The 24,567-nt window shown below is 36.4% G+C and overlaps 1 protein-coding gene across 2 annotated transcripts in view; it reads left to right on the top strand.

The window, feature by feature from the left end:
• The window catches only part of LOC135610243 (CAAX prenyl protease 1 homolog), a 30,350-nt gene extending 8,686 nt beyond the window's left edge, over window positions 1–21,664 (top strand). For both annotated transcript variants that reach the window (XM_065104502.1, XM_065104501.1), the window contains 5 exons: window positions 1,492–1,584; window positions 14,852–14,965; window positions 16,998–17,069; window positions 17,222–17,287; window positions 21,255–21,664. In XM_065104502.1, the coding sequence (XP_064960574.1) occupies window positions 1,492–1,584; window positions 14,852–14,965; window positions 16,998–17,069; window positions 17,222–17,287; window positions 21,255–21,374 (465 nt within the window). In that variant the 3' untranslated portion in view covers window positions 21,375–21,664. The remainder of the gene's footprint in view (window positions 1–1,491; window positions 1,585–14,851; window positions 14,966–16,997; window positions 17,070–17,221; window positions 17,288–21,254) is intronic.
• Window positions 21,665–24,567: the final 2,903 nt, after the last annotated feature.

Raw genomic sequence — 24,567 nt, 5'->3', positions numbered from 1 at the left:
TTGAAATTAATCCCAGGACATAGTATACTGATACATCGTATGCTATTGGTGCATCAATGTGGTGATGGTCGTAGTTTGATTGTCATGAACCACATGTGTTCGAGGCATCTCCTGAGGCAAGTACAATTGTGGCATGTATCTGTGCAGAACATGGAGAATGTCGGAATTATGCTTTCGTCACTGATCTGTTGCTTCGTATCATAAGATCGATCATCGTACTACTGTTCGAAAAAGAATAACCAACTATCATCGCTACTAGGAGAAGAATTACTAACTATCACATCCAGCTCCACGGTTTGAATCTTGGGTGGCTGCGTAAAAGACTACTTCTCGATCCATGCACCACCCTTAAATTGTGTAGACGGGACTATCGACTCCCGATCATCATCGCCATTGTTGGTTGAGGAACTACTGTCCATGTCGCTGTCATGTCTTTGGACCGAGCGGGTTGCTAAATGCGATTAAGAAGTTATAAATATACCTTTGAATAGATAGTTCTTCATCTAACTTATGTATTAATTCACCCTAATTAGCCTCCCAAGCTTGATCTAATCCATAAATCGTAGCTTAAATAAGTTTTAAGAGTGCAAATGTGAGAATGAGAGAAATAAGTGAGTGAGAAAGAGATTGAGAGAGTGAAAGGGGGTGAAAGAGGAGAAGGAAAGGGTTAAAAAACCCTTTCAAATGGAGCTAACCATTGGAAAGGGTCAAATTTGAGCCATTTGTCGGTAACGGTTGAAATTTGATTGTTATCAATTGGTATAAGTCGGTAATGGTTGGATTTCGACTGTTACCGAACGGTATAGGCTTGTATCGGGCAATACAAAGCCTTTTAGTATGTATCGCTCGTGTGATACATACTATATGGTGCAGGGTGGTCTATGTACCTATCCCCTAATAGATTGGTATGTATCGCTCGTATCGAGCAGTATATTATTATTATGGTACGATGAACCCCCTGGAGATTCTATAACCCACCATGCAACTTTGTCAGATTAGAGATTCACCAAAATCCACAATGGTCCCTAATGTGTTATGTATCACGAGTGGTTGTTATTTTGATACCACATTTGATACATCTTGAGCCCGAAATCACATAACTATACCCTAAAAAAGGAGAACACACATTGGGGGTTGGTTGGTTGTAACTCATACACTAGAAAAGCATTGCCCATAGCAGATGCAGGAGTAATCAGATTGGGGACTGAGGTATTACACTTTCATTCAAATCTTGGCCTCATGTTGACCCAAAGCAGTTAGCCGTTGCTTTGAATTGTATGGTTTGTGTTCCCAGTTAGTTGGAAACCTTATTTTGTAGTAATGTTGCAGAGTGCTACAATTAATTTAACAGTTATTCTCTCTGCTATGTATAAGTTGTATCTGAACCTCACTCTCTTGATATAACTTTTTGATGCATGGCTACATATATTTCTTTATTGATGAGTTGATAGTGTGAAATGCCGAGTCTCATCATCTCTGGTACATCTACAGTGCAAAAATGAGGAGGAAGTAGTTGCAGTTATTGCCCATGAACTTGGACATTGGAAACTGAATCACACAATGTATTCTTTCATTGCTATTCAGGTACTCTAGATTTACTCTTTTTAATATTTTTGCTGTATCTTTTCTCTTTGTACTGCCAAAAAGATTATGGATTTCTCGATCATGATTTTAGCATTGACTTAATTGGTTGTGTTGTCCTGATTCACTAAGTTTTTTTCTTCTGTCAATTGATGCAACTATAGCAGAATGAGAGAGATGCTTATGGCTAATATAATTTGTGTCAAATTGGAAGGTGATAAGTCAGATTTAGTTGTTTGACACCTAGGGGTTTGGGAATTAACTTGGGTCTAACTTTCGAGGTTGTCACAGGTTGGCTGTTGGGTAGGCCTGATCATGGTTCCGGAATCATCGGTTTAGGTCCCATTGAAAATGGAACCTGAACCATAATGGTTCTAGGCAATTCTAGTTTCGATTGAGGAATCGTTATTTTTTAATTTTAATTTTGTTTCCATTAATGTTTAATTCTTAATTTTTAATTTTCATCAAAGCGCACGTAGTTTTGTATACATAAATTAAGTAGCCTCTTATCTCATTCATGTTCCAATTGTTCCTTCGTTTGATATATCAAATACCTCCTTTGCTCCGGTTTGGTCCAATCATCAACACATGTTTGGGCCTCAATGGATTCGACGGTTATACTCGAATGAGTTTCGTCCAAGATACATCCTAGCACTAAAATTTGTTTAGCAAAAATTGATAGAATTGGAAAATCTAAAACTGTACATCTATCACCAAACTCAAAAGAAGTGATTAGATAAATATCAAGCTCGAAGTTAGAGTATCTCAATCCCTTGTATCTTTTGCCTTTGCAATAATAATTGTTGCCCTTTACTAGTTCTACCACACTCACCAACTTGATCCATAGATTGAGAAGGTTGGGGTAATTTGTCTATTATAAATGACCGTCATGTAAGTCAATGACCATTTTTCTAATTTGGTTCATTTTTTCACTCTATTAATATTTAAATATAAACAATTATAGTAAGTGCCTAAATAATCATGCAAATAATCTAATCCACAATGTGGATAAGACAAAGCAACAAACTAAATAGTCTTCATTGCTTTGATAGTCAACTTCAACTCATTATGATTTATATATTTTTCCTAAACACCAATAACATTAATACATTCAGTTATAATTAAACAACTTGTAGGATAATAAACATTAGATAAAGTATAACTAACATTATTAAAAACATTGAAAACATCTAAAACTTTTTTTTTACGAACATTTCAATGATGAGGATATCAAAGTTCACTTGCCTCTCATGTTTACAACAAAAATACATAATAATTATTTATATTCAAAATTCTCATTAAGCAATTCATATGTTGTATTCCATCGGACCTGGAAATCTTTGGGTCTTTTGACATTTAATTTGCAAAATCTTGCCCATTCTTTCATTACTTGTGGATGTATTCAAAAAATGAAATTGCATAGCTTGATAGGGCCAAGAAAAATATCAAGAGATTTAAGATATTTTTATAGACAAATTTAAAACAGGACATGCACATCTAACATAAAAAGAATACCATCAAAAGCCGTTGACAAACCTTCCAACTCAAGAGTAGATGCAGCATATTTGAAGTATTTGATGATGCATTATAAAAAAAAGAATTTTAAAATAAAATTATAGTTTTCCAAAATAATTTTTATCATTCTATAAATATTTTTGACAGTATGTCTTTCATAAAAAACTCTAAAGACAATCACTCTCTTTTGTATGGTCTAATCACTGTCATTCTAATATTTAATACTTATATAAAAAATGCATTTGCCAATGATCATTCCAAATATCACTACAAATAACATGCCCATCAAAAGATTGAAATAAAATTTTAAATTTTTTAATAAAACTTGTGAATAGTGCATCTGAGAGTGCTCATAGGAATATGTTTTGCAACAAGATTTAAATGATTTTGATAATAATTTACAAAATCTAATTTTTCATCAAAGCTGATAGAGGGGTGTTCAACAAAAATAAATCTTGCTAATTTCTCTTTATTTTTTTTAGTAGTAAAATGAAATATTTTAGAAGGGTTAGAGGTTGCATCCTTACAAATTTGACTTTGGGTTTTGTCAAAACTCACATTAAGTAGGATGCTTTTTCTCAATATGCTTTTTAAATGTCACTAACCTACCACTTTCTTTAAATTTAAAATTATGGATGTAATTGTTGTAAATAACCTGAAATGAGTTATTGAAATTTCTTATCTTCTTAAACTTCACCTTGAAGAAATCTATCTTGATTTTTTTTTGTTGTATATTCTTCCTCTAAAGTAAAATGTTGACTTTCTTTGGTTGGCACTAGTGTTTTTCAAAATGCTAGGTGCCAAGGTCCCAAAACACCCGAGGCGTTAGGCACTTACCCAAGCGAAACAAGGTGTTCTAGAATATTAAAATAGAAAAAATATATATTATGATTGATAAATATGCTTATAAAATAAAATCTCATCTAATATTTCTTATGGAAGCTAATTTAAATTCTTTATAGATTAGAGGGAACTGTTGGTGCAAGGTCAACTAATTTTAATTTTATCAAATTGGTAGTTTGTTGATATTGTTTTAACTAGTGAAATTATAAAAATCGTATAAGACAAAATAAACTTGCCGGTTGGGGGCAAGTTTGCGGCTTCCTGTAGACAATGGTGTCGGGGGTAGAGGAAGCTTCCGATGTGTTCGTTGACGACGGAGGAAGCTTCATACCTGTCCCTCGATGGCGGAGGGAGCTGCACATGAAGGCAGCGGTGGTAGAGGAAGCTTTGGATGATAATAGTGGTGGCGGGGGAAGTTGCGGATGTGTTCTTTGGCGACAGAGAAAGCTTCAGACTTGTCCCTCGATGGTGAAGGGAGTTGTGCATGATAGTAGCAACGACAGAGGAAGCTTCAGACCTATTTGTTGGCGGTGGAGGAAACTTCGAATTTGTCTATTGGTGGTGGAGGGAGCTATGCATGACGATAGCGGCGACGGACTAGAGGTGGGTTAGGCGGCGAGAATCTAGGGTTTCATTAGGTCGGGGCTGCTGGAGGGGGGTTTGGGTTTAGTTGGTTCGATTGACCTAACCAAGTTATTGTTCAATTGTTCAATTGAACCAGAGGTCACATTCTGGTTCGATTCATTGGCAATCAATTGGGCGCTCACTTGAGGTGACTGACGCCTAGGCTTAGGCGAGCCCCCAAGTGGTGCTTCAGTGAAGCGTGTCATCGGGATACTATACGAGGTGCTCGAGCCTTGCCTCGCCTCGCCTTGCTCGTTGTACAATCAAAAATTTCCTCCATATACATGCTTGTTGAAATTAGAGATATTCAACTTACACTTGTTTTGGAAAGTTTTATGTAAAATTAGTTAATACAAGTAGAGAAGAATTAAGAATAGAAGTAGGGAATTAAGAGTGGGAGTACAAAATTAAGGGGAACAAGGAATTAATATTGTAATTAGAGAGAAATAGGGAGATTGAGAGGATTCAAGGTGATTTGTTATGGAGAAGAATGAAATGAAGGGAGGTATTTATACATTTTTTATTGTGTTTTCTTTCCTAAAATATCCTTTTAATTAGTCGTTATTTAGTTGTTGGAAAGGGCAAAATTATCTTTTTCATAAATTCAAAATTTGGCCATTGTTTTTTTTCACAATGGTTATTTGGCGAATGTCTTGTTTTCTATCGATTCAGTTTCTGATCTGGAACCTTCCAGTTCTAGTGTTTGCTCCTTAAGTTTTGGTTTAGAATCGTAGAACCATTGATTGGTTTTGGTTCCGTTTTTGAACCGAACCATGGTCATCGCTAGTGTTGAGAAGACGAAGGATTCGATAAAGATCCTATAAAAACTATGTCGAGGATATGCCCAACAAAGACTCCTTCGATGCCTAAGTAGCTAATTTCGGAGGATTCGAGAGAAAACAAGTATTTTCATAGATAGGATCAAGGATGCACATGGGTCTTTTATAGTGTGTCAGGGCGACTATTGAATCAGAGTGGAGATTAACTCCATGAATAGTTACATGAGATATTTGAGTCATTTGATCATCATTGAGCTGAGAATTCATGCGTCAAATCGTCATGCTGTCATTCTGATCTAGTAGACCTTGTTGGCATCGAGCCATCGTCTCCATTGGTACCAAGTAATTATCTTGATAAGATAATGATTTAGCCATCGTGCCTGTTAGGCAAGTATACATATGAGTATGACGTGACATTGGATTGCTTGTGTTGAGGCCCAAAATCTTCTACCCCCATTGTATTTAGGCACATGGAGGGAGGCGTTTGTGGGCTATCGGTCCACCTTATTCATTGCGCGTTTGGATGTTTTGACTTTGATCACGATATTGTCGAATGATGTTATGGCTAGATTTGTTTGCATTATGGTTTGAGGACATTCCATGGTTGGATATGACTACGTCATTGTCAAGGGATGCTTTATGGTCATATTTGGCCGCATTGTCATTAAGGGATGTTTTATTGTCAGATTCGGTTGTGTCCTCATTGAGGGATACTTTATGGTTAGATTTAACCTTGTCATCATCGAGGGATGCATTATGGTTGGCTTTGATCGCATCATTATCGAGGGATGCATTATAGTCAGATTCGATTGCATTATCGTCGAGGTTCCTTATGGCTGAATTCGATCATGTCGTGTATTTTCTCATTTCGTTGTCACGTGAGCTGTAAGATTTTGTCGCTTTGGGTTTCGGCTTGAGTAATTGGTGCTGTGGTGGTTCAACTCCATATGTGCAATTTATCGTTGTTGCTTTAGTTTTTTACATACATGTTACTATGATTATAACGTCTGATTCGATTTGATTACAATTCGTGATGATTACCTGATAATCAACTATTGTGGGGCCAATTGAGGAGCTCCACGTCGGTACTTAACCAATGTGTCTGGATCCGAGGAGATCATAATCCTAGTGGATCAATTTCGCTGGGCCAATCTACTACCGCAACTAGTTGTCTGGTTGAATCATTGGGCAATCAAAGGGTCCAATGGTGGAGCTCAAGGGTCAACTCCTTCCCAATATATGGGAATCGCTCAACCTTTGTTCACTTTATATTGTCTTCTGAACTATGACATTCAGACCATCATGAAGTAGGAACTGATTGTGATCGCCACTTTCACATTTATCCCAAGTTTCCTTGAAATAAGTATCATCTTTGCAAAGCTTTCTTAGGATTTCAAACCCCATAACCTTTAATTGCAATTGAATAAGGAGCATTTTCTTCTTAAAGCATCAACAACAATATTTTTTAACAACAGACTTGTGCTTGATAGTAAAATTATAGGCTTGTAAAAACTCTTCCCATGTAGCATTTTGTCTGTTGAGTTTCGGTTGGCTATTAAGATATTTCAAAGCTTTATGATGAAAGTAAAGCACAAATGGTTTTGGAAGTAGCTAATGATTTCGTTAATTTAAAGCTTAATAAGTTGTATAGAATATGTTACATCCCGGATTTTTTTTTTTAAGATCACATCTTTCCACACATTCAGAGCCAAACATCATATTATTCATAATTTATAAACATTTAATATAATTCATTATTCGTCAAATCACAAGTGAAAAAGTAAACATAGTGATGCTAACTCGATGAATCATCCAAGTGGCTCAACCTAACGGTAGAGGAAGGTTTGCTCTCCACTGGAATCCGATTTAGTACTAGTGGGAGGCTATTCTGAAAATCAAGAACAAAGAAAATTTAGTAACACTGAGTAGGAACCCCAAAAGTTAACTCAAAATGAATACATGATAAAAAATCAATCATCCCATTGGCTTATATCAAATACCCGAAGGAGCACTCCCCTAACAGCAGATAGAGAGGCTTTAATCCTATGGGATGAGTTTGTATTCTCCTAACATCGGATTGAGGCAAACTCATATCGTACTCTCAGTAGCGGATGGAGGAATCGTCCAACTGCCACGTCTGACGGCCCGCTAATCCTCGAAGGGAATCGCTCTACCTTTCGTCGGTAGGGAAATAACATAATTTCACACTAGTCATGTCTATATCGGGATGAAATAACACATTTAAAACATCTCTTTCAAATGTCATCAATATCGAGTAATATAAATTAGCCCTCAATTGACTTGAACCCTAGTTTAATCGATCCCATTTAAACTCAATTTATTAGAACCTAACTGAATTGATCTCTGATCCTCATTTAACTAGTCTAGAACCACCTTAGACTAGTATAATTTGGCCTAGATTAGGTTCAATTTAGGTTAAATCGACTTGAATAAGTCAAACAAATTCGAAATCACCCTGAATTAATTTAGACTAATCAAGTCTGGTTTAGTTCAATCAACGTTTGGGCTTAAATCCAACAATTACATAATATTGGACTAGGCTAGGCCAACTCATATACTGGTCATGTGCACTGCATATAATTGTGCATGCACCACAGTAGGTTGGGCCAACCTCGGCCCATGGACTGGTCATATGTATCGCTCATGACTGCCCATGTTGGGTTGGGATGGGTTAGCCTACGGGCTAGGGCCTAACCCGCGGGTTAGGCCTGGCCGACGGGTTGGGCCTAGTCTGTTGATTGGACCTAGCCAATGGGTTGTGGCCTGACCTATGGGTTGAGCCTAGTTTGCGGGCTGTTTTAACCCTATGCCTATCTAATTTCATCAATATTGAATTATGACAATATATATTCATTAATAATAATATATTAAAACATAACAACAGATTAAAGAATTTATTGAAAGATAAACTTCAAGGAAATGACAATTCTTAATTTAATACGAATTAGAAATCATATTTTCACTACCTATTATATGAATAATTTCAACATGATCTAATCAAGCAATAATATTCTAAATTTTAAAAGGGATAAAAATTTTCAGATAATATATTATAATCTAACAATAAAAATTTAAATAATTAAAGGATTAAGAAATATATTTTTTGAATTACTCATAGTATATTTTAATCCAGATAAGATTAAAAGGTAAATTGCAATGCGAGAAAATAATATTCCTAATCCAAATATGAAAAATCAAATATCATGTATTTAATACATAAAACATATATAATTTCAGTGTATTTAAATCTTAAGAAACCTTTAAAGAAGATTGAAGAATCCCTTAAAAACTTCAGATAATATATCCTAATCCAAAAATAAGTATTCTGACATTAAAAAAATTGATAAATATTTTCAAACTATAAAAATTTTAACATTTAAGGAATCAAAATAAAAACTTTTGTTTTCAAGAAAGGTAGGGAAATCTACCTCTCGTCGGCAGTATGTAACTCCTCATTCCTTCTGCTGTTGGGCTCGGCTAGGTGAGGAACGAGGGAGAGAAATCTCTCCTCTTAAATAGGAGGAGGTGAGCCTCTATTAAAAGAAATTTATCTTAATTTTCATATTTATTTAATGTGAATTATTTCTATTTAATATACTAACAAATTTGATATCATCTTATTTGGAATGCTTAATAGTCATTTTCTAATTCGCAATGACAAACAAGAAAACAAGATTAATATTTTCTAAATTACAATGGTAAGTAAGAAAATAAAAATTAATTCCTAAGTTAAATATTTGATTTGATTACAGAATACTTATTAGAAGTAGAGTAATTCTTGTAAGAGTCATTTAACTTTTCACTAAAGAGCACAATTGGTTTACCTTCTTAATTAAGAACAACAACAATTCACATTCAATTTCAAAAACTGTCGAACTTTAGGAGTGTTTGGATAAGAGCTTTAGTTACCTTGCTTTTCATAATCTTAAAGCTCTTTTGAGCATCATTTGTCCATTTGAAATCATCTCCTTTCAGGCATTCAATGATTGAAGCTACAATAGAACTAAATCCTTTTATAAATTGATGATAAAAAGTGGCAAGACCATGAATGCCCCAAATGTCATGTAGTGTCTTTGTTGTAAGCTGATTCAAGATAACTTCCATTTTGCTAGGATTCATTTTGATTTCATCTTTAGATACAATATAACAAAAAATTAAGTCTATCAGTGAAAAATCTGCATTTCTTCAAATTACCAAATAACTTTTGCTCTCGTAAAGTATTAAAAATCTTACGAAGTTGTTGTAGATGTTGCTTCTCATTATTGCATCAGAGTATGCGATAACAAATTTTCTAGTAAGAAGTCTAAACATATGATTCACGAGGTAAATGTCTTAAGAGCATTAGAGAGACCAAAAGGCATTATCATCTATTCATAGAGACCATCCCTTGTTTTGAATGTTGCTTTCTATTCATATCCAGGTCTTATATGGATTTTATGATAACAATGCGAAGATCAATCTCAAAGAATATATGGTGCATTTGGGAACATACTTGAAATATGCATCGAGGGTCCAATGCGCATAAATGTGAAGTGTGGTTGGTAATTTTTTTTCAAATCGTATTTGGCTTGGATGTTGCATTGCAAATTCACAAATGCTGATGTTGCTTCTGGGTAGCATTAGCATTTTAGCATTTGTAGGATGCTAACGTAATCTTTGAAATTTCCAAAGTACCCTATGACATTATCTAAGATCACAAGATTATCAACATGATTTAGTGAAAAGCCAACATAATCTATGTCCTTTTTAAGTTAAAATTTTATTTATTTATTTCCAAAGGTTATTTTACATTCATTATATGATTATATTTTTTATTTATTATATACCTAGGCCATATGTAATTTTTTGCAAGATTACATACATGCATTTAATTATTTTATTTATATAATTACTAATTTAAATGAAAAATATGTATTCACTTTTGAGTAAATATAAAAAATATTAGAAGGGTAAATTTGTCATATAAATTTAATGAACTTTTGAAATATATACCAAACAATACTTATTTCAATGTATATTTAAAATATAATTTTCATCTATCGTTTACCAAATACTCAAAGCATTCTACAATTGCACATTTACTCAAGCCCCTTTCTCCAAATACACATTAAAGATGCAAATGTGTTCCCAAACACAATCATAGTTGCCCAATGAAGTTAGTCAAGAAGATCATCTAGACGAGGAATAGAAAAGCTATAGTCAATAGTAATCTTATGTACAACTTTGCTATCCACATGTACATTGTGATCCATCTTTTTCTTTTTTTTGGATAGAGAGCTGGTACAACATAAGAGCTTAAACTTTCTCTTATCAAATCCTTAGGTTAAAAGTTCATCCACGTATCTTTATAGCTCTTTATGCTGCTTCATACGCATTCTGTAGGTTGTTTTGTTTGGTAAAACAACACCACTTATTCTATAAGCTGCATTAATTTATAACAACATTAGGTACAAGATCAATGCAGTGTTAAATGTCTCTTACAAGTGGAAGACTATGTGGAATCTCCTCGAGTACAACATCATGAAATTCTTTTAGGAGATGCTTCATCATGAGAGGGGGATCTCCACTATCCTCATTCTCCTTCAAAACAATAAGTGAATAGTGCATACCAACGTTCACCATACAACAATGTACTGCTCGGTATGGACGGTACATACCGGTCCGATAGGGGATCGGTACCAGTGGTACATTGGTATGCCCTCGTGTATTGTGTGTCGTGACACTCAGTATGGCTCGATAAAGCTTGGTACGTATCGTATCAACAGCTGGTCGGTGCACTAGTTCGGACTGGTAACACGAACCATGGCGCATACATTTTATTGCTTATCTCGACCTTCCTTTTGAGCCTAGAAAGAGTTAGATATTGTTCTCCTTCCCTTGGAGGGTTTAGAGGTAATTTTCAGTTTAGAATAACCCAAAGTAATCTTAACACCATCCTTGGTGAAAGCATAAGTATTTTTAAAATCATCATGAAAAGTTCTTATTGGATTGCCAAGGATGCCCAAGAAATAGGCGACAAGCATCGATAGGAATAACATCACACCATACTTCATCTTTATATTTGTTTCCAATTGAAAATTAGACAAGATCACATATTTTAACCTTGATTCCGTTATCTTTTAGGAGCCATGAAAGATTGTAATGTTGAGGATGCTTCTCGCTCTTCAAGTTTAATTTGTTTACCATCTCAGTTGATACTACATTTTCGAAGCTGGCACCATCAATTATCACATCACAAACTTTCCCATGAGAAGCGCATTTGGTGTGAAAACTATTCTTTCAAAGCCATTGATGTTCTATTTCTTCATGAACAATATTTAAGCTTCTTTGAATCACATGAGATTGTCCATGATCAACATAGGTAATTTCTTCAATTTGTTGGTGTAGTATCTGGATTGGTATGAGCTTTCTCAGCCATTGTATTGTAATTCCTCAGTTAGAGTGAATTTTGTGATTAGGACATTCCGAAGCCATCCATGACATTTGAAACATTAACGAAAACTCTCACCAAAAGAACTTGAGGGGTGCTTGAAATTAGCCCCACCATCATCCTTTGAGATCGCCTTTGATGTAGATTTAATAGTTGGGATAGACTTTGAAGTAGAGACATCTCCTCGAGTGGATATGCCATCACAAGCTATATATTGAAATCCACTCCATCGAGCTTCTTTTAATTGTTTCTCGACCTTGAAAGCAATTTACAAACATCATTATAGCTCAAATAAGGTTGTAGTTGGACAACATTGTGAATCTCGAGCCTTAGACCACCAAAGTATCTTGCAGTAGTTTGCTCCTTTGGTTTATTATAACTCTAATTCTGTTGTGTACTCTTCCATTGAAAGTTTCTTTTGTCTAAAGTTACGAAACGGAGAAAAACATCTTGACTGTTGTTGTGAGGAAGATATTTCTTCTCAAGTTCCCTCTTCATTTTCTTCCATGTTAAGATCCTTCTTCTACCTTCACGTTCTGTTCTTCTTTTGTGATTTTCCGACTACATAGAGGTATGTTTCTTCAATTTCATGATGACAAGCATGACTTTGTTGGGTCAGAACATCTTTAAAATAAGAAAACTCTTTCAACGGTATTAACCCAATCAAGAAACTCATATTGTTGCATTCGTCCTTCAAACTCTAAAAATCTACTTTAAATTGAAGTCACGATCAAATTCATGATTTCTTTATACATGAGAAGGAATGCAATCATCTCTAAGGTTGATTTTGATGAAAAGGATTAACATATACTTGTCTTCCAACTTTAGAAATATGCTTTGGATCATTATATCAAAATGGCTCATATTGATCCAAACGTTGTCGGAGTAGTTGTATATGCCTCCTGAACTCATTGTGATTTTAATGTGTGGATGATCTCTTTCACGAGCAACATGTTCTTCGGCATTAAGTGCATGTTGACGATGACCAGCCTTGATAACCTTTACTTTGATACCAATTTGATGTTGGTATGGATGAGTTAGAGAGAAAAATAAGTGGAATAGATCGAAGGATAAACTAGTTTTCACCACCCATGTAAAATATCACCATCCAAGGAGTCTAGCTAGGGACATAAGACTTGGGGACTCACCACTACGAGGAATCCACCAAAGAGATACATCGTTGTATGAGAAGGACCAGACCTTTCAAGAAACAAGACTTGTATTCAAAAGACCCTATGCCTCAAGGCTTACAAGCATGAGGCATATACAGTGATAGGCTTGGAGTCCTCCAAGATTGAAGAGATGCCTGAAGATTGAGTGTTCAATAATTGAGAAAAGATTGCTCCTCACAACTACCATCAAGATGGTTCAAGTTCGAGAGAGTAGGGTCCTCTTGAGTCCCTCATAATCTTTTAGCATGATTGTGTTGTGATGTCATGTATTAGGATGACGCCAATTTGATAAGTTAGATTATGGTTGTCCTAACCCTCCTTTTGATGCCAATTTGATAAGTTAGATTATGGTTGTTCTGACCCTCCTTTTGACGCCAATTTGATAAGTTAGATTATGGTTGTCCAACACATGGGGTTCAAATCCATCTCGGCTCCGACTTCCGAGCTTGTAACATGTTGGGTGTCGAGAAGATGAGGTATCGGGCAAAAGACTACAAAAGCTATGTTGAGGGCGTGGTCGACAAAGGCCCTTTGATGTGTAAGGTAGTTGGGCATTTCAGAGGATCTTGAAGATAGAGAGGAGATTATATTAGATAGGGTCAAGGAATTTACAGTGTGTTAGGGCGTTCATTGAATCAAAGTGGGGACTAACTCCATCAGTCACACGAGGTATCCCATCATTGAGTCAAGAAGTCGTGCACTGAATCATTGGATGTTACAGGTATGTAATGATCGCACTGGCACTAGGACCTGCCAGCTGCCATTTCGGTTGAGTAGATCATCCTCAAGTCGTCGTCCCCATTGATATTGAGCAAGTTGATATCGAGTAATCATCCCTATTGGATGATGACTCAGTCAGCATGGATGGGTATGACATGGCATCAAATTGCCTACGTGTCAAAGCCCCTATATCTGAAGGAACACAAATAACTCCAAATTGTCCTTGTAGTAGAATTTGGAATTCTTGTGTCATTTCCCCATATTTTTCCTAGATTTGTGTGGGCATTTGAGTGTGCAGTGTGGATAATTGGCAAACACATTATTATTTCATTCAGTGCAATAATAAGGAATGTACTAGGTTTTAAATTTATCATTCATCACATGTATGTGTTTGAGCTGTGTAAGGATCCTAATATAGTTTCTTAATTATTCATGACATTCTGATATGTTTTTTGCATCTTTTCTAAAGCTTACTCTTGATTACCATACTGCATGGTTTTTCACTGAATTCTTTGTGCTTAATTTTATGGTAATTTCTTTAGTAATAACGTCTTCACTTGTATCTCTAACTTATTTCCTTTCAACTTTTCTTTTTTCTTGTCTACATTGGAGTTTAAACTTGGCTGTAGTGGAAGGTTTTGTCGGTGACATTTTAGTCAGAATTTGGTTCTATCAGTTGATATACATGTCGTGTAATGCTTCCTATGTAAGATTGTAACCACAAAATACTGTGCATGATATCCACATAAGGGAAATTCGTCTTTAGAAATCTCATTTACTCTTGAGTTCCTGCTTATACTTAATATTTGTTCATAAGTTATTTTGCACTTAACGCCAGGACAATTATATTATCATTCCATGAGCATGACCTTATACAAGTGTTCTCACAATTGCTGTGTGCAAGATCAGAAGGCACAAATAAATTTTACAATTTGGCAATTATTTTTTTATATTGGGGACTTTATATTTGGTCTGTTTTCAAAATTTCATTATTGAAGAACATAATACATGAATCCTGGTTTACTATTTTCTTGTTTTTTTCTACATGTTTCTCTTGGTACCTTTTTCTTCTTATGAAGAGACAAAAGCACCTACTCAAAATAAATCACCTTTTGCAATCATGATTGAATAGACATCTAATGTCTAAGATCAATTGTTTTGTTCAGATTCTCACATTTTTGCAATTTGGAGGATACACACTAGTGAGGAACTCAAAGGATCTCTTTGAAAGTTTTGGCTTTGATAGTCAACCAATACTTATTGGTCTCATTATATTTCAGGTAATCTTGTGTTGCATGTTTCTTTTGCAATGTAGTTAATGAAGTTGTATTTCCTGTTTGGTCATCTTAACTTTGCATAATAAGAATAATTTATGGTGACCTCATATTCATAGACTCCAATCTACTTAATTTGTATAGTAACTTCTTAGTTTAGTATACAGCTCTGTTGGAAAGTTGAATATTACTGTTGTAGTTTTGTGTGTTTTACTTCATATTTCAGAAAATATATGATTCTCATGCTTAATAATAGAAAGTGGGATAGTAAATTTGGCAGCTCCCTCTTAGTGTAATTGTCTTTATATTGTGTTAAAAGAAGATTCACTTAGTGTATAAGGTTTCTAGTACAGGCTTTGGATAGGATTATTGTATATAGTCTTACTTTTGCAAGAAAATAAGTTATTTCTATCTCAAACCCTAGTCACCCAAGTCATAATGGAGCAATCTAACTATGGCATCAAGGCTCGCATTGTATATTTTTTGTAATTTGTCTAGTTAAATTGAAAAATCAGATACTTGTCTAGTGTCAAGATTCGCCTTCTATATTGCTCTGGTGAGTGGGAGACAAATGGTATGGTTTAGTAAGAGGTACATATTTTAGCCAGAGATCTGTGGTACGTTTTGGTAGGAAAAGAAAAGGTTCATAGATATGCAAAAGTGGCTGAAAATGAAGGATTCCTGTGTAGTAGTTTAACTTTGAAACAAATGTTTGGTTGAATCAGTTGACATAGAAGAGCATGATTAGTTGTAGGAGACCAGTGATTTCAATAGGCGCTCGGGCACTCGCCTAGGCGCTCGAGCGAGGTGAGGTGAGGCCCGAGTGCCTCACTTCATTTCCAGGCGGCGCACTTCAAAGAGGCACTGCCTGGGCGCTCGCCCGAGCCTAGGCATTGGGCGCTTCGGGCGAGCGCCCGGGTTAAACTAGGCGACTGAACCAACGTTTTAGGTCTGGTTCGGTCTCCGGTGCTTTAGTTGGTTCAATCGAACCAACTAAATCACCGATATCAGCCTTCCTCTCACGACTTCCCAACCCTAACCCTACTCGTAGCTGTCGCTCCCGCTGCCACTGTTGCCACTCGCCGTTGTCGCTGTCGCTGTCGCCGCTCCTGCTCTCGTTGCTCACTGTTACCGCTATCGTTGCTCGCTGCCACTATCGTCGCTCCCGCTATCGCCGTCGCCGTCGTTGCTCGCCGCTGTCACTGTCACTATCATCGCTCATCGCTCATCGCTCTCGCTCCCGCTCCCGTTGCTCGCTGCTGTCGCTGCCATTGTCACCGCTCCCGTTGCTGCTTCTCGCTGCTACTGTCGCCGCTTGCCTCTCTCGCTCTCGCTCTCGCTGCCGTTACTCGCTGCTACCTCTTCTCACATCGACTCAATAGTATACTGTTAACAATATATTAATCGTATACTGTTAATTGTATACTAGTAACAATATTTTTTTATTAGATTAATAATATATTATTTTGATTTTAATACTGCTAATTTTTATTTATTTGAAATTATTGTTATTGTTTTGAATTTTGAGATTTTTTGTTAATGTGATATTGTGATTTTGTAAGATTTTTTAATTTAATATCATAATTTATTTAAATAATTATATTTATTAATTATATTATATATTTTTATATTTTAGCGCTTCGCTTCGCTCGGGCGAGCGCCTAGGGCGTTTTTAGACCTTTTTAGACCTTGGTATCTTTTGGCGCCTAGTGCTTTTTAAATCACTGTAAGAGACAACAAGTGAGAGAAAAATATTTGTTTATGAACATGATAATCATCAGAGAGGACAAGGAGAAAGGACTTGATCTAACATATGTTTCCTATTAACCTTTCATGATGCAATGGCATTGGTACCATTTATGTTATAGCTTATGTAGATTTTCATTTTCTTACTTTAGTTATTAGAAAAGTCAGTTAACAGACTCTTTTATTGCTAATTTATCATTTCTTTGTTACTATGGGTCTATATAGCAAGCATCATGTCGGATGTTTCTATGATATATAAAATGTTTGGCTAATTTCTGGAGTCTTATTACAGCATACTGTTATACCCCTCCAGCACCTTGTGAATTTTGGTCTCAATCTTGTAAGCCGGGCATTTGAATTCCAGGTACCTTAGATCTTGTCAAAATCATTTTTTCATGTTAGTTTTTGCAATTGATGTTTTCATATTCAACAGTCTCACTTAAGAATTGGCTACTTTTCATTATATATTTTGGTGCCACCTTATACTTTAAGCTATGTAATTAATATGTTTTTTAGGCTGATGCTTTTGCTAAGAAACTGGGCTATGCCAAAGCTCTTCGAGCAGGCCTCATCAAGTTGCAAGTAAGTTGCAGGCTTTTTTTTTTTTCCATTTTATGTTGTTTGTTGTTTAATGTTCACCTAGTCTCTCATGTTTTAGTTTTTTGTTAAATTACTTCATGTCAAACACTACTTTTTATCTGTCCAAATGGGCAAACCATAATTGTGAGATTGATTTTGGTTATCAATTGTAACATTTGGGAGTCTCATGGTTAAATTTAATGTTTTGACCTCACAAGGTGAACTGTGTTGAGCAATATCTCAGATTATAGATACTTTGCCTCATGTTTGAAGGAAACATGTCTTTGCTTTTTTATTCTTCTTTTTTTTCCCTCAAATTTTAATAATTTTTTAATGTCTCATGTACTGAAATTGTACTATTTTGCATGAAAAGATATGGGAGTTTTTGCTGGAAAAATAAATAAAATTTTCTCTGGTGAAAATCTAGTTTTTTCCCAGTCTTATATGAGGTTTAATTGCAGCAATTTCAACAAAAGGTCAACTAAATAGTGGTTGAATGAAGAATGAGTGATTGAGTTGAGTTTGTGTGGCAGTGCCTAGTTTGGAGTTCTGCAAAATCCTCGTGGAGCCTCCCATGTAGAGTCCTGCACCATAATGTCTTATTAATCTTTATGCTTGTGGGGCTTGCTCAATTTTTTGTGGGAAACAATACCAAACGGGTAGACCCTGCCGGTTTGTTAGTAATTTGCTATGTTCAATTGGTTTTTTCAATTTCTACTAAGAAAAATAGCACATTGGTCAGTAGGGAGTCTGGATCCAGTAGATGATTTGAATTATTCAAGTTGATGAACCTTCTGAAGTAATAAATAAATCAGGACATTCAAAGCCCATTTCCTAATTGATTAAGTGATCAAAAAGTAAACTGTGTAAATTTGTTTCTATTGAACTCATTCTTTTAACCACTTGGTGAAAGGGTGGACAGTTTAAAACTGTTTTCAAAATTTTATTTTCAATGTGGTTATTTTAGAGGATGTAGATCAAGATCGGTGGATTATTGTTTTTTCAGGTCCTGCAATTAGTGTTACATAGACACAACACGACACGACACAGATACAGCGACATTATTTAAAAAAAAAAAGTCTATTAACATGAGTTTTATAATATTTATAATATTTATATTTAAATTTTATAGACTCAATAATGTGAATAAATAAATATTATCACACGAGTTTAAATAATTAAAATCATCTAAATCTAAGTATCTAAAATAAAGTTTATGTACATCAAATAATATTTAATAATTTAATCAGAATAAACTGGGAAGTAGCAGAATCTTGTTATATTACTCAAATTGTTGTAACAATTTAATCATAAGCAGTAAAAAATCTCAGATTTTAAAAAATAAAAGATTAAAAAAGTTTAATAATATGTGATGTAGGGGTGAGTGGTGTGGTGTGTGGTGAGCAAAATAAAAGATGTAATGAGAGGTGATGAAGTCAAAGAGCTTGAGAAAGACAAGTGGTAGCAATGAGAATGTTAACTTATCTTCCAACCATGACTTGATTAGTTTGAGCAATGATTTAATAAATCTAGACAAGAAAGTGCAAAATAACTAAGGAAAACAAGGGGGTTTAGAAGACTCACTTTGGGTGAAAGAGCTGAAAACGATGCCAAGAGCTAGTCCTAATCTAGATACAATCAAGGGGCTGGATCTATCCTATTTCTCGAGTTAATACATAGCTTAAGCTTTGAGGGTAGGGAACATTCCTCCCGTAAACAGCCCTTAACACAACTGTAAAGGATCTAATGCTCTTGGCCTGGGACGGTGCAATGATGAACGAGAAAATGGCGTGGTAGAAGAAGTGGCATGTAGGGTGGTGGTTGTCGATGGGGATTGTGTTGATGGCAATTGGTGGCTGATGTTGTTGCTCCTTTTGGTGGTAGTAGTGATGCTATGATAGTGATGGTGCTGTTGTGATGGTTGAAGAGGCCAAGAAGGGTGGTGGGGAGGAAGGAAATGGAAAGAATAGATAGGGTAAGGCCTCTCACCTTTTAGGAATCTCTCCTCACTTAAGCATCACACCTAAGGTTCTTAGTAGCTACAAGCTCTTAGCTCTTCATTCATTCATTTATTTTAAAATGTGAGGTTTACAATGCTTTTATAAGCATGAATGTCCTTTTGATGAGTGCCACATGCCTTCTCCTAGAAAAGTGGTGGTAGGGATTCATAGGATGGAGACAAGTATCCATAGGAGAGATTCCTCTCACCTTGAGGAATCTCGCCTTAGGTGTCTCATCTAAGGTTCTTGGTAGCTACAAGCTCTTAGCTCTTCATTCATTCATTTATCCCAAAATGTGGGGTTTATAATACTTTTATAAGGATGAATGTCCCTTTGATGAGTGCCACATGTCTCATAAAAGAGTTGTGGGTAAAGATCCATAGGATGGGGACAAGTATCTACCCTTGCTTGAACGTCACATATCCCCTTTCTAGAAGAGGGGGTTAGGGATTCATAAGATGGAGAAATGTGTCCACTCCAAGATCCTCTATTATGTGTACCTTAAAACATGTACTTTAAGATGGGGACAAGTGTCCACCCTTGCATGAACATCAATACAAGCTGAAGCCCAAAGCCCAATACAAATATATCGGATGCCCAAATCCTACTATAATCTAATAAGAAAATAAAATATGTATAGGATGAGCTCTCCATGGGCACTTAGGCCTATGTGACTCCGATGTCGCTATCTGGAGCTCTTTGCATCCTCTTGGACCACCGTAATGATGTGGTGGTGCTTTGATCCCCATCAATATGTTAATAATTTAATCAGAAGTAGTAAAAAACCTTGGATTAAAAAAATAAAAATAAAAAAATAGATTAATAATATGTTAACAATTTAATCAGAAGCAATAAAAATACCTAGACTAAAATTAAATAAAATAGGTTAATAATATGTTATTAATTGAAATAAGTGTTTTTTAGCGGTAAAAAATCTAGACATAGTAATTTACCTTACAATGATTGAGGAAGCATTGCCACTGAAGAAGAAAATTTGCATGACGATGTGCAATGGCAACACATGACGGTTGAGGAAGAAGCTTCACGTGATGGTAGAGCACAATGATCGAGGAAGAAGCTTCATGCGATGGTGGAGCTGTCGAGTCACAGGTGGGGCGCTCAGGGCCGAGGGCCCGATAACATGATGGCCACCGAGTCACAGGTGGGGTGCTCGGGGCAGGTGAGGATGTTTTGCTAGGGCGCAAGCTTCGTTGGACCTCTATGGTGGACTAGGGGTGTTCAGGGCAGGGAAGAGGCTTCGCTTCATCGAGGAAGAAGGGTTCACTATATTGTGAAACCTTTGATTCACTCGAGAGTTAAGAGTAAAGGTGGTCGGTGGGTGGTGGCGATCTAGGGGGTGCTTGGGGCGGGGGGCAAAGCCCACCTCTTCTGCAAGTAGGGTGGGGGTGAAGGCTTTACTGGTGAAGAAGGAAGCCGAGGTGGATGAAGGATTCGGTCAAGGCAGGATACAAGTGGTATTTAACGTTGATGAGGAAGAAATATCTATATCTAGGAGGGAGAAAGATTCCGAAGGTTTCACGATGCCTCCGCACGCGAGCGCTGAGAAATCTCGAGTCTAACATGTAAACACCATGTCCAACTGAATTAAAACAATTAAAAAAAACAAGGCTAGACATGTTCGGTTGTGTCAGTGATGAATCCGTGTCCAGCACGTGACGGACACGGATATGCCACCCAAATCACCTTGTCCGTGCTTCCTAATCTTGACCTGACAGCTTTTATGGTTGAAGAAAGCTGAATTCATAGGAAGACCAAGTAATAGATAGAGTCTGCTGAAGGATCAGCAGTGATGTAATATTCTTTTTGCTATTAGTGCTATCTCAGTGAATGGAGGGATTGCGGCATCATAATCACTGGATATTTTCCACTTTATTTTGCTAGATTAGGCATGAATATCAATATAGTTTGTGATATATTATTCTTGTTTTTATATTTACTTTTGCTTTCAGGAGGAGAACCTCTCTGCTATGAACACTGATCCATGGTATTCGGCTTACCACTACTCCCACCCTCCGCTAGTTGAAAGACTTTCTGCTATTGAAGAAGCTGACAGTAAGAAGGAGAACTAATGCTGATGGTTTGTGATGTGTCTTACTGAGCATGAAGTTTTTGCCTTGCCTGTCATCTGGCTCCATCGGCTTACAATTATACGTAATGAACATGATCATCCTTCTCCGGAAGATTTTGGTCCAAAACTAGTCATCGCATGATAGCTTATCTAAAATATTGTTTCGGACATTTCCCACACAGGAAAAGTGGTACTTAGTATCTGAAACTGCAATATTTATGTTTTTATTCGAGATTCAAGATAAGTTTGCAAAATATCAGGAACATGATATAAAATCGGTGTATTATGTTGTGTTGCCAGGATCCTGTCTGGCGGTACGGACACTACCCATTCATTCATTTATAAGAATTACGAAATCGAAGTCCGTAGATAACATGAACAGTTTTCTTATTCCAACACACAGCAGTAAGCTGTCCATCATAGTATTCAGAAAGGTTACTATTGTCCTGCAGTTCCAAGTGATGCGGTGTTGATTACAAGTTTGTCCTAGAGGAAGCGTACGTCGCTAACCGTATCTCCATCTCTCATTGGTCTGAATCCATAAGTCGTGTGATTCGCTTACCAAATTTTTTACATATTTTTGACAATTTATTTTCAGTCTTAGGGAATTGTGTTCAAATCTTTTGCATCCACTTTTTTTTTTTCCCCGGTTGTTCTTCTCCTAGAGCATTACAAGTCTATAGTGGCTGAGACAACAAGTCTATATACATACTCATCTCCAACACATCTCTGCCATGCGACGTGGAGTGGAACTCTAATTCCTTCACAGGGGGATGACGGATGAGAATTCGGCTGCGGTGAGACAACTAGTGTTTTCAGATTATCCAGATGAGAAGTGGTGGAAGAAATCTATAGAGCAGTTGCAGCACAACTCGAAGCAAAAGGTTTTCTACAGCTACTTAGGAAATGAATGAATATGTCGATAAGGCATTGACACAACGGAGTGTACAGCTACTTGGGTTTTCTACAGCACAACTCTAATTCCTTCACAGGAGGATGACGGATGAGAATTCGGCTGCGGTGAATAGCTCTCCACAGCATTGACACAACGGAGTGTATTGCGGAAGTGGCTACCCGATACTTGATCTGCCCCCGCTTTGGTATGGGCCTTCTGCGACTGCTGAGAGCTGCAACCATGGAGGCGGACTCTTCGTTGCTCTTCTGGACCTGCAGGTGAAGAAACTCTGTTGCTACTGTTGTCACTGTTTACCGACGGATCTGCTCTTCTTCTTCTTCTTTTACTTTGGGCTTTTTATAGGGGAGCGACTCCTTGGAACAGTTCCGACACCTGCTTGTCCCGTGGGGGACAGAGCAAGTCCAACTGTCCAAGCCACGTAGATATATTTCACGTCTCTTTCTAAGAATCAATTAGAACGCAGAAGGATCGACTCTCCTGATAGCTCCACAGTTTTGACTTGGAGAAGAACCTCTAAAGCGTTGGAACTGGAGATGAACTGAATAGGTTGACCCACAGGAAAGGAGACTCCAAGGGCCGGAGTATGGTGATGCAACTTCCCTTTTATCTTTCTTGTTTTTTCTTTCATGTGTACCAACAAACAGTGCTGTCATCCTGTGAAATCAAACCTGACAGTTCAATACAACGGAATAAAGTTTTTGAGTTCAAGAAGGCACAAGAGGGGTCCATGTCGTGAAGGAACTATGGGTGGATGCGTAGTTTGAGATACTTGTTGTATTTATTATAGTTTGAGATATTTGTTGTATTTATTATACTTTTACTGTTCTATCTAATTTGATCGAGATTCATTTATAACTAATGGGTATGATATCTAAACTTTGTTAGAATACATAAAATTCATCTCAAAATTTATAATTTTTTATCACGGAGTCTATACTCGTAATATTCTCCTCGTAAGTCTAAGGTTAAATATCCTTAATATTCTTTCCTCTGATATATCTCACATATCTTTCAAGAGGACGAGGTACTCTATTAGATCTACGTAAAGTTAGAACTTGTATGCTAGGTACTTGAACAGGCTCGGGCTATAGAATGATGCTTGAGCTAGGTTCTCCAACCTCACTCAACTCTATCATGCTCTCACTATTTCTACCAAGAATGTGTTCCTTCTCAAGGAACATTGTCCTCTTGGCTCCACAGATCTTTTGGTCCTCGAAGTGATAGAAATAATATCAATAAATTTTCTTGGGATATCCCACGAACTTACACCGTTTCGTCTTAGATTCCAACTTGTCGGAGTTGTGTCTCTTAACATGGGCGGGATAGTCCCAAATCTTAATAACTTTAAGATCAGGCTTCTTCCCTTTTCATATCTCATATGATGTAGATACTATCGACTTAATTGAAACTCTATTCAGAAGATAAGCTATGGATTCTAGGGCATATCCCCAGAATGAGACAAGTAGATTGGCGAAATTCATCATGGACCGTATCATGTCTAATAGTATACGATTCCTCCTTTTGGATATACCATTGAGCTGAGGTGTATAAAGAGGTGTTTATTGGTATAGAATCTTATAATCCATGAGGAACTATGTGAACTCTCTACTCAAGTATTCACCTCCTCGATCTGATCGAAGAGTTTTGATACTATTTCCAATCTGGTTCTCTACTTCATTCTTATACTCCTTGAATTTCTCGAAAATTTCAGACTTGTACTTCATCAAGTATATGTGTCCGTACTTAGAGAAATCGTTAGTGAAAGTAAAGAAGTAGGAGTAACCACCTATGCCCTGGGTTAACGTGGGACCACATACATCACTATGTATGAGTTCTAGTATCTTAGTGGCTCAATCTCCAATTCCACTAAAAGGAGAGTTGGTTAGCTTTCCACGAAGGTAAGGTTCGCAAGTTGCATATGACTTATAGTCGAATGGATCTAAATATCCATCATTCAACAACTTTTAAATCTTTCCCTCATGGATATAGCCTAGCCTACAATACCACATGTATGCATTGTTCACTTTATCTTGTTTTCTCTTAGACACACTTACATTCATGATATGTGAAGTAGTATCTAGTATAAATAAATCATTATATAATATTCCTCTAGTAATGATCTTATCATCTAATATTACTGAACAACCATTATTCTAAAACACTAATTTATACCCACTAACTATCAAAGAGTAAATAGAAATAATATTTTTGATAATAGAAGGAACAAAATAACATGCATCTAATGTAATAGAAGCTCTACCAAGTAGATATAGGTTGA

The sequence above is a fragment of the Musa acuminata genome, chromosome BXJ2-4, assembly GCF_036884655.1.
Source record: "Musa acuminata AAA Group cultivar baxijiao chromosome BXJ2-4, Cavendish_Baxijiao_AAA, whole genome shotgun sequence".
Lineage (NCBI taxonomy): Eukaryota > Viridiplantae > Streptophyta > Magnoliopsida > Zingiberales > Musaceae > Musa > Musa acuminata.
Note: the sequence above shows the minus strand (reverse complement) of the source record. Positions and strands in the feature narration are given on the sequence as shown.